Source organism: Castanea sativa, chromosome 7, assembly GCF_040712315.1.
Source record: "Castanea sativa cultivar Marrone di Chiusa Pesio chromosome 7, ASM4071231v1".
In the NCBI taxonomy this organism is placed as follows: Eukaryota; Viridiplantae; Streptophyta; class Magnoliopsida; order Fagales; family Fagaceae; genus Castanea; species Castanea sativa.
Window position 1 is genome coordinate 37,810,132 of NC_134019.1, and position 14,922 is coordinate 37,825,053.

The 14,922-nt window shown below is 37.9% G+C and overlaps 1 protein-coding gene across 1 annotated transcript; it reads left to right on the forward strand.

Annotated features, from left to right (window-relative positions):
• Positions 1–6,879: 6,879 nt before the first annotated feature.
• On the forward strand, positions 6,880–9,784 carry LOC142642648 (putative receptor-like protein kinase At2g21480). Its single transcript, XM_075817047.1, has one exon. The coding sequence runs from the start codon at positions 6,971–6,973 to the stop codon at positions 9,614–9,616; it is 2,646 nt and encodes an 881-aa protein (XP_075673162.1). The 5' UTR covers positions 6,880–6,970; the 3' UTR covers positions 9,617–9,784.
• Positions 9,785–14,922: the final 5,138 nt, after the last annotated feature.

Below are 14,922 nucleotides of genomic sequence, written 5' to 3' on the forward strand. Positions count from 1 at the left end.
TTAAATTAATAATAATAATAATTGTTTACATATGAATTTTGATAAAGTCATGCATCGCACAGGTATAATGCTAGTATATAAAAGCAAAGACCTCATGTGGGAGAACATGAGGATCTGCCATGTGATGCTCTCTTTGTCAAGGAATTTTTTCACATAAATTCTTTACTCAAGTGCCACATCAAAGATAAAGACTAATTAAAATTCAAAAGATAATTCCCATGAAAAAAATATTCAAAAGATAAGAACTCTTTATTTCTCAAGTGCCAAATTATAGATAAGAACTAATTAAAATTTAAAAGATAAAGACTCTTTGTTTTCTTGAGTTCATTTTTTCCTCTCTCTCACAGAACACAAAACTTTTGGTGTTTCCACTCACCCTTTCACCTCTTGCACTTCTGCTACTTTATATACACTTACCCATAGTCTTTCATCTTCATGCCATAGGTTAAGTGCTTTTTGATTTTGTTTTAGCCCTCCCAATTTATTGGTTTCTTTGTCATTTTTTTTATTACTATTTAGTGTGGTATTGGTATGAGTCTCGACCATAAAAGTAAAAAACAACAATTATTTTAAAGTTTTCTTTGTTGTGAATCAAGATCATCTAAGCTTGAGTTCCAACCTCAAGTTTAGTTGCAACTATTCAATAATAGTGTAAAACGATGTTCAAATCACAATCATATTGTTAGTTCTCTCCATCAAAGCTACAATTAGGTAGTTTTTCACATAATTTTTATGTTCTTTCTCATGTATCTTTCACATATAGTACTTATCCACCTAAATTTTTTTTATTACTTTTGTTAGTGCTGTAAATTGTAGTTGTTGTGGTTTGTTAGGATTAGTTTCAAATGATTTAATTTATTGTTACGGTTTTGATATACGATTGTAAGTTAATTAGTGTGCTCTACTTCTCTATATAAAGACAAAACTCATGTGTAAAATTAAAAGTACAATATTAGTTCTCCCATTTTCAACTTATACTTTGCTTGAATTTTAGCATTCTCTTTGTTTTTTGTTCTTTGCTTTTTTTAAAGGATATAAAAGCCATATTAGAGGCAATTACATATTAATAAATTGAAGTATATTTAGCCAATTTTTCTTTGTTTGATTACATTCTCTTTTTGTTGGTACACAAATAATTTTGTTTCATTTAGATTATGAACAAAGTGTTTGAGATTGGGGTCTTAGGATTTGGTGATGAGAATGAAATGGTTGAGGAAGTGTTCGGTTTTAGAAATAAAGTCTACCTTTTATCTAGATGTTATTTTATTATTTTAAATATTAGATTTATAATATGGTGTAAACTCCTAGAAATTTCTAATAACTATGTAATTACAATATCATATATATATTAGTAAAGAATATCCACTCAATAGTCCAAAACTACTACTAGGATAAGGAAAAATTATAAAATATGAACTAAGAAAATTAAGTTTCAAAACATTCAACAATATTATAGGAAACATCATTAATACTACATAACAAAATGATTATTATATATGGGTCTTAAAAACATAAAAATTATTTCCAAATAAAATTACCAAGCATTTGCACATCGCACGGGAAATTATTTAGTATTAACTTATTTTGCATTTAGCCTTTTTTTTTACCTTTTTCATTAAGTTTTTTTTACTGTTACCCAAAAGTTCACATTAACTTATTTTATTGTTATCTCATTAATATCTCATTAATTGCCTAAGCTTACACCATACATTTCACTATTCTTCATTTCTTTTAGCACACCTATTGTTTTAGTATTTTTTTTTAAAAAAAAGTAAGGACTAATAGTAATAACTAACGAAATAAGGCTCTACAGAGAAATGGAGAGACACAAAAACGTTGTAGATTGTTAAATAAAACGCACTATTTCATTATATATTATCAAAATAAAAGACCTGAGACTAACAAAACATTTGAAAGAGAGAGAAAGAGGAATTTGAGGGGTCATCACCTCCGTTATATTGGCCTCCCACCACCATCAAGACACTGAAATCCCTATGGGTATTTTTTTTTCTTTTTAAATTAGGGGTTTAAATATGATTTAGGTTTAGATAATTTGGTTAGTTAGTTTTTGTTTTTGGTATATAAGTAGAGAGAATATTTGGTGTGCAATGTAAAGTCATATTCTAACATGATTTAATTTTAAATCATCTATAAGACACATGTATACACATTTGCCCACACTATGCCTTAATGTCACACTATTGATGAGTAAAAGACAATCAGAGAGTTTGGCATACTTTTATTTCATAGTATGAAATATGTGAACACAACACAAATTAATTGATTTTCATGGTCCCGTTATTCTTTTACATTTATTTTTGGTTTCATGATTTAAAAAAATATAATAATCTTACCTTAAGAAGCCTACAAATATGCAGTGAAACTATTAAACTAATTTTTAATATCTCAAAGTATATATGTTTTTTTACTCTAACTTAGTTTAATTTTTCTTTATAATATATGTAGTTATCTACAACTTTATCCAAAATAGTTTTATATAAAATATCACAAAATTATCCGTGCATTACACGGACAATTTACTAATTGTGGATAAAGGAGGAAAAATGTAGCCAATAAGCTCTAATTTAACTGGCAGCTCCTTCCTTATGAGTTCTAGGGAGAGTGTGAGAGTGAGGCCATAAATTCAAAATCCATTAGATACGTGTAACTTACTGATGCGAGAGATGCAAAAAAATTATTATTTAATATTATTTATGTTTGCAAGTGAATTGTATTTTTATATTTTAGGTCCTAATAGTTTATTAGGCTATTAGTATTTTAATTTGGAAGCAAGGTTATTTTTGTAATAAGGCAATTAGGGTTTCCTAGCCAATTAGAACTAGGGTTTAGTAATCATTTATAAGCAACCTATTGTACTCCTTAAGGAATTAGTTGATATTTTGATGAATGAAAAAAATGACTGTTTGGTCTTTTCTTTGGTCTAGTGCTGACTCCAGGTCTACCTTAGGTATTGACTCCCGGTGGTTTCTCCGCTTGGTGCTGACTCCAAGCCAGGCCTAGGTGCTAACTCCTATGTCATATCCATTTATTTTATTGTTGTTTTAATTTTGTTCTGGTTGTCCTGCGTCAATTTTGGCACTAGAGCAAACACTGATCTGGTTAAAGCATCATTGCAGTCAATCCAGAACCAAAAACAAAAACAAAAAATATATGTTGAACCACCGTCACAACCCATTAGAAATCCCAATCACTGTTGCTTCTTACCATCACTAGAAGACCCCACCAAAAAATAAATAAATAAAATCCTACCAGCACCACCTCCATATCGCCACCATTGACAATTTGACACAAACATCCCAATCACTCCAAGACCCCAACCCCATGGCCACAGATCCTAAGCCCATACTCAAATCACCAAACCAGTTGCAACCACGAAGGCAGAGAAGTTCTATCACCGCTGACCCTGGTTCATCAATTTTTGGTCCTCCTCGCACCGGAGATCCACCTCCATCAGTTCTCGCTTGCCGTTGTGACTACCGCTATACACACTCGCAAGCCCCAGTTGCAACAACTCACCGCCAGCAGCTTCGATCCTCATTACCACCTCTGTTTTGCGCCACCATGATTTCAGTTTTGCCCATTGTCACGCCGCCGCAATTTCATTAGTCTCCATCGATCCGATCTCATGAGATAACCCACTAGCCTTGTCTAAACCCATTCTTTTTTATAAAAATAAAATAAAATCAAGCTGGCCCAACCCACCTTTTAGAACCCAGACCATTTCCAAATCAAAACTCATTAAACTACCCAGTCAAAATAACAAAGTCCTTGTACACAATCACTCAAGCCCTTGCCCGACCCATTTGTTAACAAGCCCAAAGCCCACATTTTACAACACTAGTTTTCTTTAAAAAAAAAAAAAAGAAAGACCCAGCCCACGAAATCCAAACCTGTCAACCAGCCCAATCCCAGCACCTATTTGAGAGAATAGTCTTAGAAGCCTATTCCAACAATCTGTCCAGAGAACATCACAGCAACCCAGGTTCTTGTTCCAACTTCCAACTATTTGTTGAAGCACTATTTTCAAGAATTATGGTAATATTCGAAACACCTTATTTTGATGGTTGTAAAACTAATCCACGGGATTTTGTCAACTGGATGAAGGGGATGAAGCAATTCTTTGAGCAAGCAAATTGGGCAGATAACAAAAAGGTTAACTGTGCAAAGTTGATGTTAAGAGGTGGAGTACAAATGTTTTGGGAGAAGCTTGAATATTTCCGCTATCTAAACTATGAACTTGCCATTAGTGTGTGGGAAGATATGAAAGAAAAGTTTTGTGATGAGTATTTGTTACCATACTTTCGAGCTAATATTTACCCTAATCTCAGTGTGGTACTTTTCAAGTTGAAGTAAATACGATGAATTCTCATTCCATTTCATGTCCTCAGCGCACTTTTGAACAATCTATCAAGGAATTATCTACCAAGGAATTAAAGGAATTATCTGTAAAGCTCATGAAAGATGTTCAAGACAGGATTACTCAGATGAAGCAAATGAAGACTCAAACCGATTCAATTGGGAAACCAAGCATAATTGATCACAATGAACTTATTGCTGCCCCCATAGAAGACAACATTGATGATGATATCTTGGTCGTGGAGAAACCTCAAGCAACACCAAAGCCTAATGTTGACACGGACGTACATGTGTTGCTTTAACATGCGTGCAAGGAAATGAATCTATTGAAGAGCAGCAAAGTGAAGGAATGGTTTCTAAAGAGAGTATTATGTTAGAGAGTGCACATGATTTGATATTGGAAGCTAATAAATCTACTTTTGATCAGCCTTCCATGGTGCATGAAGACAAACAGTTTGCTAAAGTGGAGAAAGTGGATAACATAGTGCTTCCAATGGTTCAAGATAAGATTATGTTGATTCGACACATTGATTTTGTTATTCCAGAAGAGTTTGACACGGTGGAATTCAAGGTTTTTCTTTTCTCTATGCTCCCTAAGGTGATTCCAAACTAGAAGCAAATATTACTTGTCAGCATCCTAATTCTGTAATGCTTTAGAACTTGAGGTCGAGTTTTCTCCAACCAAATGAGAATGATGCGGGAGATGCAAGAAAATTATTATTTAATATTATTTATGTTTGCAAGTCAATTGTATTTTTATGTTTTAGGTCCTAATAGTTTATTAGGCTATTAGTATTTTAATTTGGAAACAAGGTTATTTTTGTAATAAGACAATTAGGGTTTCCTAGCCAATTAAAACTAGGGTTTAGTAGTCCTTTATAAGCAACATATTGTACTCCTTGAGGAGTTAGTTGATATTTTGATAAATGAAAAAAAAAAATGGTCGTTTGGTCTTTCTTTGGTCTGGTGCTGACCCCAGGTCCACCCTAAGTGCTGACTCCTAGTGAATTTCCCGCTGGATGCTGACTCCAAGCAAGGCCTAGGTGCTGACTCTTAAGTCATATCCTTTATTTTATTGTTGTTTTAATTTTGTTCTAGTTATCCTGTGTCACTTACCAATGATAAAATAAAAATAAAAATTCCCAATAAAAATGGAAAAAAGAGGAAAATTTTGTTTTTCATTTTAGGTTAGCATCAAAACCTGGTAGGCATTTTTTGAAGTATGAAAGAGTTCATTTTCCTTATTAATCTCCTGTGGCTTCGTGACTTACACATATTTTACAGAATTCATATAATCCTTCTTATTAATCTCCTGGGTTGATTACAACATCTATAAACAAAAGAGAAGGACCAATCATCCCTTCCTTTAACAATAGATGAGGCTTCTTCAACAATTGGCAAAATGAAAATATCCCACACATTTACTGCACTGCCCATGTCATCTCTGCAGACAATTCCTTCTGCAACTTGCTTGTCCCTTACTGCAGCATCCACATTGCACTTGATCCAACCTAAGGGAGGAGAGCTCCATTTCACCGTTTAAATAAAAATCTCACAAATGAATAACAGCAAAAATGAGTTTGAAGATAAGGAAATAATACAAAAGAATACTAACAATGAAAATTATTGCAATGATATTCAAATATGTAATTTGACAATTCTTGATTATATAATAAAAAGAGTAAATTATATTTTGAATGCATATATTGCCTACAAAATTTTGTTAGCAATACTTGTTATGGTCTTTTTGCTGAAAAAATTGTTTTTCAAAATTAAAATTAACAATATCCTACTTTAAATTGATTGGATTAATCATATTATCAATTGAAAATGATATATTAGCAAATCTGCTTAAATACAAAAAATTTAATTGATAAATTTGCATCTCAACTCTCAAGAAGCAAAAAATATTGAAATATTGTATTGAGATGTAAAGTTACTAACCAAATTTTTTTTTTTTTTTAAATTGCATCAATTAAACTTCTCTTAAGCCTCAAACTGTATTGAGCAAGCCTTGAAGTCCGTTGGCTCTATGGAGTCAGCCATGCATAAAACTTGAGCTGAGTTGGAAGGCACCCGAAAGCCTAACAAACCCTCTCTATTGTGTCTTCAAATTTTTAAACACCTCCCATTGATGCTCTCTTTTAATTTGTTCTGTTTCTTGAAGCTCACAGGAAGGACTTGAACTATGTTACCAACTTACCAGTAAATCTGTCACACATAGGAAAGAGAGACAGACAATCTCCCACACACACATACATGGGAGGAAGAGGAATGGTGTTTGACCATTTCAAACTATGGGAAACATTTATGTCCATTGATATTTGGTACTTGCTAAAATGGGCACTAAAGATAAAACAGTATTTTCCACAGTAGGAAACCAACTTTGTCCACAAAAAAAGCCACTATTGTTGGGAAAACTCCAACCCATTTCGGCTGTCACATATTTTCCTCCACTTATATCCAAGAAAATTGTAACAAATTACCAAAATGAAACAAAAACCAATGCCAATTTATCATAGAGATACAAAAGAGAACCTATTTTTTCATTCGTAGTCTCTTGTAATTCTAACCTCCTCCTCACCCAGGAGGGATGGAGATAGAAAAGAGACAAAGTAAAAACTTGTCCAAAAGAACCGAACTTTTTCTATCTTCCTTATTGCCATCATCACATTCTTCATCATCATCATCGATGGCTATCCTCCTGGTCCTTCTCTACACCTTGTTTTCTGCTTCCACCATTGCCTACTCAGCCTTTTCTCCCTTTGTTCCCCCAGACAACTTCCTCATTGATTGTGGTGCTGACAAATCAAGCATTCTCAATGATGGAAGAACCTTCAAAACCGAAGATCAATCCAAGCAATTCTTACAAGCCAAGGAAGAGATCAAAGTGTCAGTTGAAAAGGGTGATGTTCCTTCATCTATTTACTTGTCAGCAAGGATTTTTGTCACGGATGCAACTTACTCATTTCACTTGACAAAAGCCGGTTGGCATTGGGTTCGTCTCCATTTCTATCCATTAAAAAATGATCAATTTGACTTGAGCAAAGCTACTTTCTCCGTCAACACCAATAAGTACGTGCTTCTACATAGCTTCAACATGGATAACAACACCAATTATGTCCTCAAGGAGTACCTTTTGAACGTGACCGATCCACAATTCTCAATCACGTTCATGCCGATGAAGAATTCCGCTGCTTTCATCAATGCCATTGAGGTTGTTTCAGCTCCTGATGACTTGATCACCGATGATGCTAATAACCTTACCCCTGTAGGCAAGTTTTCTGGGCTATCCAAATTGTCCTATCAAACCATGTACCGGCTTAATGTGGGAGGACCTCTTGTTAACTCTGCAAACGACACATTGGGAAGGACTTGGACACCAGATGGGTCTTACCTTAAGTCGAAAGCCTTGGCAAAAAGCGTCACTGTTGCGACCACCGTTGTCAAGTACCCCGATGGATTGACACCTCTGATTGCACCACAGTCAGTGTATGCCTCTGCTGTTAAAATGGCTGAGTCAAATGTGAACAATCCTAATTTCAATGTAACGTGGAACTTTGAGGCTGACCCTGCTTTTGGGTACCTAATTAGGCTTCATTTTTGTGACATTGTGAGCAAAGCGCTCAATGACCTCTACTTCAATGTCTACATTAACGGGCAAATGGCAATAGCTGATCTGGATTTGTCGCATGAGTTGGAAAATCAATTGGCAGCTGCATACTACAAGGATGTTGTGGTTAATGCTTCTTTGATGTCTAATGGAATGAGTGTCCAAATTGGCCCATCTAAATTGGATTCTGGTGATTTGAACGCCATTTTGAACGGTCTAGAGATATTGAAAATAAGCAATTCTGTGAATAGTCTTGATGGAGAGTTCGGAGTAGATGGAAGCAAGGCCGTTGGTGGCATTGGCACACGTAAAACAGTGGCTGTAGTCGGGTTTGCCATGATGTTTGGAGCCTTTGCGGGTCTTGGTGCAATGGTGTTCAAATGGCACAAGAGGCCTCAAGATTGGCAGAAGAGGAATAGTTTCTCTTCATGGTTGCTTCCTCTTCATGCTGGTGACAATAGCTTCATGTCAAGCAAGAACTCAATGGGGTCTCACAAGAGCAACTTTTACTCTTCAACTTTGGGATTGGGCCGGTACTTCTCATTCGCAGAGTTGCAGGAGGCAACGAAGAACTTCGATGCCAATGCAGTGATTGGTGTTGGTGGATTTGGCAATGTGTATCTTGGTGTAATTGATGATGGTACTAAAGTTGCAGTCAAAAGAGGAAACCCACAATCCGAACAAGGCCTCACAGAGTTCCAGACAGAGATTCAGATGTTGTCAAAGCTAAGGCACAGGCATTTGGTGTCCTTGATTGGATATTGTGATGAGAACTCAGAAATGATCTTGGTTTATGAGTACATGGCCAAAGGACCTCTCAGGGATCATTTGTATGGAAAGAACTTGCCACCATTGTCATGGAAGCAAAGGCTAGAGATATGTATAGGCGCAGCCCGTGGACTTCACTACCTTCACACTGGCACTGCACAAGGTATCATTCATCGTGATGTTAAGACCACCAACATTTTGCTTGATGAAAACCTCACTGCCAAGGTATCTGATTTTGGGCTATCAAAGGATGCTCCTATGGGGCAGGGGCATGTGAGTACTGCAGTGAAGGGAAGCTTTGGTTACTTGGACCCTGAGTATTTCAGGAGGCAGCAATTGACTGATAAGTCAGATGTGTACTCCTTTGGGGTGGTTTTGCTTGAGGCAATTTGTGCAAGGCCTGCTATTAACCCTGCACTCCCAAGGGAGCAAGTGAACTTGGCTGACTGGGCAATGCAGTGGAAGAGAAAGGGCTTGCTAGACAAGATCATTGACCCTTTACTTGTTGGCTCTATGAATCCTGAATCATTGAAGAAGTTTGCTGAGGCAGCAGAAAAGTGCTTGGCTGAACATGGGGTTGATAGGCCTACAATGGGAGATGTGCTGTGGAACTTGGAGTATACTTTGCAGCTTCAAGAGGCTTTCTCACAAGGAAAGGATGATCAGGATGAAGGCAACTCCATTGCCACTGTTGCTGCCTCTCCTGTTATTGTTCCTGCAACCCCAAATGCTTCCACCCCTGATACGCGTCCAGTCTCTCATCCGGAAGAGACTAATAGTCCAGCTAATTCTCAGGCCACTGATGAGCATTCAGGAACCGCAATGTTTGCCCAGTTTACTAACCTCAGTGGTAGGTAAAAATTCTAAATTGTGGTGGTGGTGTTCGTGTTCTAGATCAGTATAAGTTTAAGCATCTGGTGGAGATTCCATTTAATCATTTGTAGCAGTGGTGATGGTTTTACTGCTTCATCAGGAATGGGATATTTTAGCAATTTCAAGCCATATGGGCATACATTTCTCTTATAATGATGTGCAAGGATATTTGAAACGATTCTATATCTACACTAGCTCTCTCCTCTATCTTTCCCCTCTATTACCAAAGGTATTTGGTTCCATGGTCACGGCGATATTCTGTATTTGTCTACATGGTATGGCGAATGTACTGGTATGGAAGGATGTATACATGTAGTACTAATCATTCTATACATTGTCACTATTATATTTTTGATACTTTTGTTATTGTACTTGTATTTAGGGTAGACTATGCAACTTAGAAGTGATTTGTCAGCAACTTGAAAGGAGAATGATTTTTTATTGAAAGCATATCAGTTTCTTATTTCTATGTTACAGGAATGGATCAACTAGAAATTGCAATGACAACCAAAAACCCTATAACTCAAATAGCACTTCCTCGTATTTCCAACGAAAGTTTAGATCCCCTCTCCCCCAACTAGTGAATTATCAAATAAAATAAGAAATACAATTCCTATGACAACCCTGATTAGCTTCTTCCATATGGTCATCAGACTTGTCTTCTCTGAGAGGTTGAGGGCACCTAAACGTTTGAATATAACTTGAACTAGTCCAAAGCCTTGTTGTTTAGTGGCATTGCCCTGTTCTTCCCAATGAAGAAGAGGCAGAATCTAATGGTTTGAAGAAATATAGACTATGCCAGCAAGATTCATAATTTTTCTTGCTACAAACCAAAGGACATCATTGCAAAGAAATACACAGCACCTGCCAACTTTGAAAATTTATTTTTCTACCAATCCTCCAAATAAGCAACATCAATTGTTGTGACTCAAACATTTCCAAAAACTAATTGAATCACTTTGAACCCAATTAGGCATTTAAAATTGAGTCTTAAATCTGTTGCAATCTACCAAATCATCCCTATATGGTTATATGAAAATTAGCAAACATAGACACAATAAGTGATCATATTACATTTATATAAACATATAAAAAATAAATAAACTCGTTATGCATTTTTTTTTTACTTACATTAAGCGAGGCAGGGTGACTTAATTATTAATTAGATAGTATTTTTTACATAGCATAAATTATTTGATTTAAAATCCATTCTTGTCATTTATTATTTAAAAAGCTCAACCTTTTATACAACTAGTTCCCAAAATTTCTTTTTTCTCCCCAAAAAAAAAATTCTCAAAATTTCTTTAAAGAAAATCAATTTATTTTTTCCTTCTAGAAATCATGCATTAAAATTATTAATAGAATACTAAATTGTTCCTTAATTATGTCCTTAGAACGAGGCCTTAATTAAAAATAAATAAATGAACTATAAATTAAAATGCCTTAGAAGCAACATCAATTGCCGCTCCCAAGTCCCAAAGGTCTTTTTTTATATATATATATATATGCCTTTTTTTTAATTTAATTTTCTGTTTGAGGCTATGAACCATCCCAATATATTTAAACTTGCTTTTGGCTTAAGCAATATTAACTATTAAAGATGGTTTTTCCCGACCAAAAAAAGAATAATGAAGGAGGGCTTTTATGCATAGATACTGTAAGGACACAATTCAAATTCCCAAACCACGACTAGGAGGAAAATGGGCTTAAAAGGCCTTTCTTCACAATGAATTTGTAGAGGATGGGTTTATAATTTAGATTTTAAGGATGGCTTTAGACAATCACAAAAAGAACGGGCTTTGGGCCCAATGGAACAAAACAAAGAATCGTTTGCAAAGAGTAATATTGAGAATTCCTCCTCGGACTGTTTCCGAGGACAGTTTCTAATAGTATTTCTCAAGTGTGGATACAAATAATGTTTATCATACACTTTTTCTTTTTCAAAAGGCCTCCTCTTTTCTTCGTATGCCTTCCCTCCTATTTATATTCCTCCTCTTCTCTTCATCATCTTCCACTTTATGGCCGCGACCCTCATTTTTTGGATACTTGTCCCATCCATTCTTCCCTAAAGCCCGCTGGGATTTGGGACCAAGTTCCAAGCTCTATGCTCAGGTCTCATCCTTCCATCTCTATTGCCAGCGTATTATTTACAGGGTCTTTAATATATGGGCGGTGGTAGCAGCTTTACTTTAGACATTCCACCGCTCTTTCTGCTGTCCTCCACGTATACTGTGTATCCTCGGCTTAACATTCCGAGGACAAATCGACTCCTCGGACGGTATGGGACACTTAAACACTCCGCGATCATTTTGATGTTTTCGGATTTGGGTTTCTAGCCCAAAAGACCTTTGTTGGGCCGTCCATTATAAATTACTAGGCCCAATACCCCTACAATAGCCCCTCGAGATTCTTTATTTTTCTCTCACCTCGGGAGGAAAATAGGATCTCGATTTAAAAGACCTTTTCACCCTGCAGGATTCTGGAATATTTACTAACGGAAATAACTTCTGAATTACCCACCGCGTGTTCCCGATGCTTCGGTATGCGAAACGCCCCCGAATTTATTATTGGCGCTTCTATGTCCCCCACGTTTCATTGATATGACATATATCCAACGGTCGAGATCGATTCCCGTGTTGAGGCGGGAATTTGCCCGCTTCAAAACACCTTTTGACATATAAATACTAATTTTCTTCAAACTTCCTCACACTACAGAAACCTGATAACGTACCTGCCACACTTTCCATCTCCCCGTACTCTCTCTTTCTATCGAGTACTCTGTCCGAGGTGACGTGCTTTCTTCTTTTAAAAGTAAGTTATTCAATACTCTTTCCCCTCCTTATCAGCTTTTTGTTTCTTTTGTTTCGTTTCCTTCCTGTCTTCTCCTTTCACTGTGTCTTTCATCCTCGGCGTAGTTAGTTTTCTTCCCACCTCCCCTTTTTAAAAAAAAAAAAAAAAGAATGGGTAGGTTCGCGTCCCTGGTAGATTCGAACGAAAAAATAGAGCAGTTTAAGGCTAAGTACAAAATTCCCTCGGATGTATCCATTACGTATTGTAACGAGGAAGAGTATTATACAAAAAGAAAAACGGGGGAAGTCGTAATCCCGATGATTGCGTTCATCGAAGGGGGAATGAAAATCCCCATGGGAACCGTGACTAGGGATTATTTTAGGGCCTTTAGATTAGCTCCCACCCAGTGCGCCCCAAATGTCTTTAGGATCCTAGGTTCCATAGATGCCTTAAATGAGAAGATGAACTTAGGGCTCACTCACCACGACGTGAACTGGGTTTACAACCTCCATTACCTAAGCAAAAAAGATGAGTATTACCTAAAATCTAGATACCCCGAGGTTAGGCTAATTCAATGTCTGCCTGAATCAAATAAGGGCCTAAAAAACGACTTCCTGATCATATCAGGAAATTGGCACGACGGCCTCCCCTGTCCGACAAGGGAAGGGACTCCAGGTGAAATTTCTTTTACATACTATTATCCTCTGTCTTTTTACTTATTCTTACCCTCTCTTATTTGGACAACTCTACAGATCCACACGCCGCGGATCGTCATCCCAATCTCGTTGACTTCGGACGGTTGGATAGGATCCTACAAGCTGAGGTTTTTGTGCATACTGACGGTCAACTCCGAGCAGCTCATCTGATCCTCGGCTACAATCCAATATCCAAAGCCTTTCAGGCGCCGAAGTGCGTGATCAAAGCCCACGATCCTCGTCTTCCTCGGATCAGTGTTGCTGTCGAGGGTTTTTTGCTACCGGAGGGGACTGCCATTCCTCAAGGCACCTTGGTCACCCAACCAATCCAACCACCACCATTCGTTCCAGTTGGGATTCCCACACTGCCTCTCTCCACAAATTTAACATTTGGGGAAGCCGCGCCCTCTCACTCCACTGTAAAGGAAGAAGAAGAAGAAATAGTTGAGGTATCAGATTCCGAGGACGATTTTGAGGTTTTTAATCAACCCTACTCTCCTGAAGATTCAACTTCCATCCTCGGCACCTCTACCCATATCTCAAAGGCTACCACTGAAGAACTTGACACTATGGGCATCCAACGAAAGACTAAGCCCAGTTTGAAGGATGTCCTTGAGGGCACTGATAAGGCCCCCCGAGTCCAAGAACCACCAAAAGAGGTGCGCCCTCGGACTCAAGAAAAGGGTGCTGACAAAGGCCCTGAAGCTAGGCTTCCTCCTCCTCCCCCATCCTCCCAAACCCAACGCACCAACATAGCTGATCTCAAAAGAAAAAGAGATCAGCCGAAAGGAAAGGAAGTGGTGGAGGCAGGGAAGGGCTCTGTCTCCAAGGAGACCGAGGTGGAAAAGGGTGCAAAGCAGGCCCGCACCATACAGACTAGGTCGGAAAGAAGAACCGACCAACAGGCGGTCGTACGCGCCCCTGTATGGCTTCCTGACCTTTCTATGGACGACGAGGTCATTACCGTGGATGCGTCCATTAGAAATTCTGATGAAGGGACAGCGGCATGCGTCGCAGATGCTTTGGAGCAGGCACTGTTGCTCCCCGAGGATATGATTGAGCTGAGAAAGAAAAGGGACCACACCGTATTCATGACTTTGAAGAAGGAGCTTGCAATGGTGAGTTTTCTCTAAAACCTTGACTTTTGTTTTTATTTCCTATATATATCCATATGTCTAAGTTTTATATGTTTTGTTCGTAGGCCGTTCAATCTGCCCACAGGGCAGAAGAGATTGCCATTAATTCCTACAAGTCTCTGAGGGCCGAGGAGTCCAGGCGTGAAACTGCTCAAAAGATCTCGGACCTTCATAAGAAGAAACTGCAGGAGGTCACAGCAAAATTGGCTAAGGCTGAGAGTGCCAAGGCGGGCTTAGAGGCTGATCTGAAAACGACGACTAAACAGGCCGAGGATCAGTGCCTAATGCTTCGCCAAGCTAAGGATAACCTCTTAGTAGCACGAAGGCTCGTAGAGGATCTTAAGAAAGATCTGAACGAGTCTGAGAAGGCCAAAGAATAAGCCATCAAGGCCAAAGAAGAGGCCATTGAGGAGAAGAAAAAGGCTGAGAAAGCAAAAGAAGAGGCCGAGAACTCGAGGGACCAAGCCGAACAAGACGGTTATGATATAGGCGTGAAGGAGGTCACTGAAACCTTCAAGGCTCAGGTTCCCGAGGTATGTAGGCACTACTGCCTCCAAGTGTGGAATGAGGCACTTTCCCAAGCTGGGGTTGATGCCTCTTCCACTCTTTGGAAAGTAGAGAGTGTCTACTATCCTCCTGCAATTCGCGCTTCTTCCATTCCTGACACTGC

Coding starts and splice junctions, on each gene's coding strand:
- LOC142642648 (XM_075817047.1), top strand. CDS start 6,971: ATGGAGATAGAAAAGAGACAAAGTAAAAACTTGTCCAAAAGAACCGAA.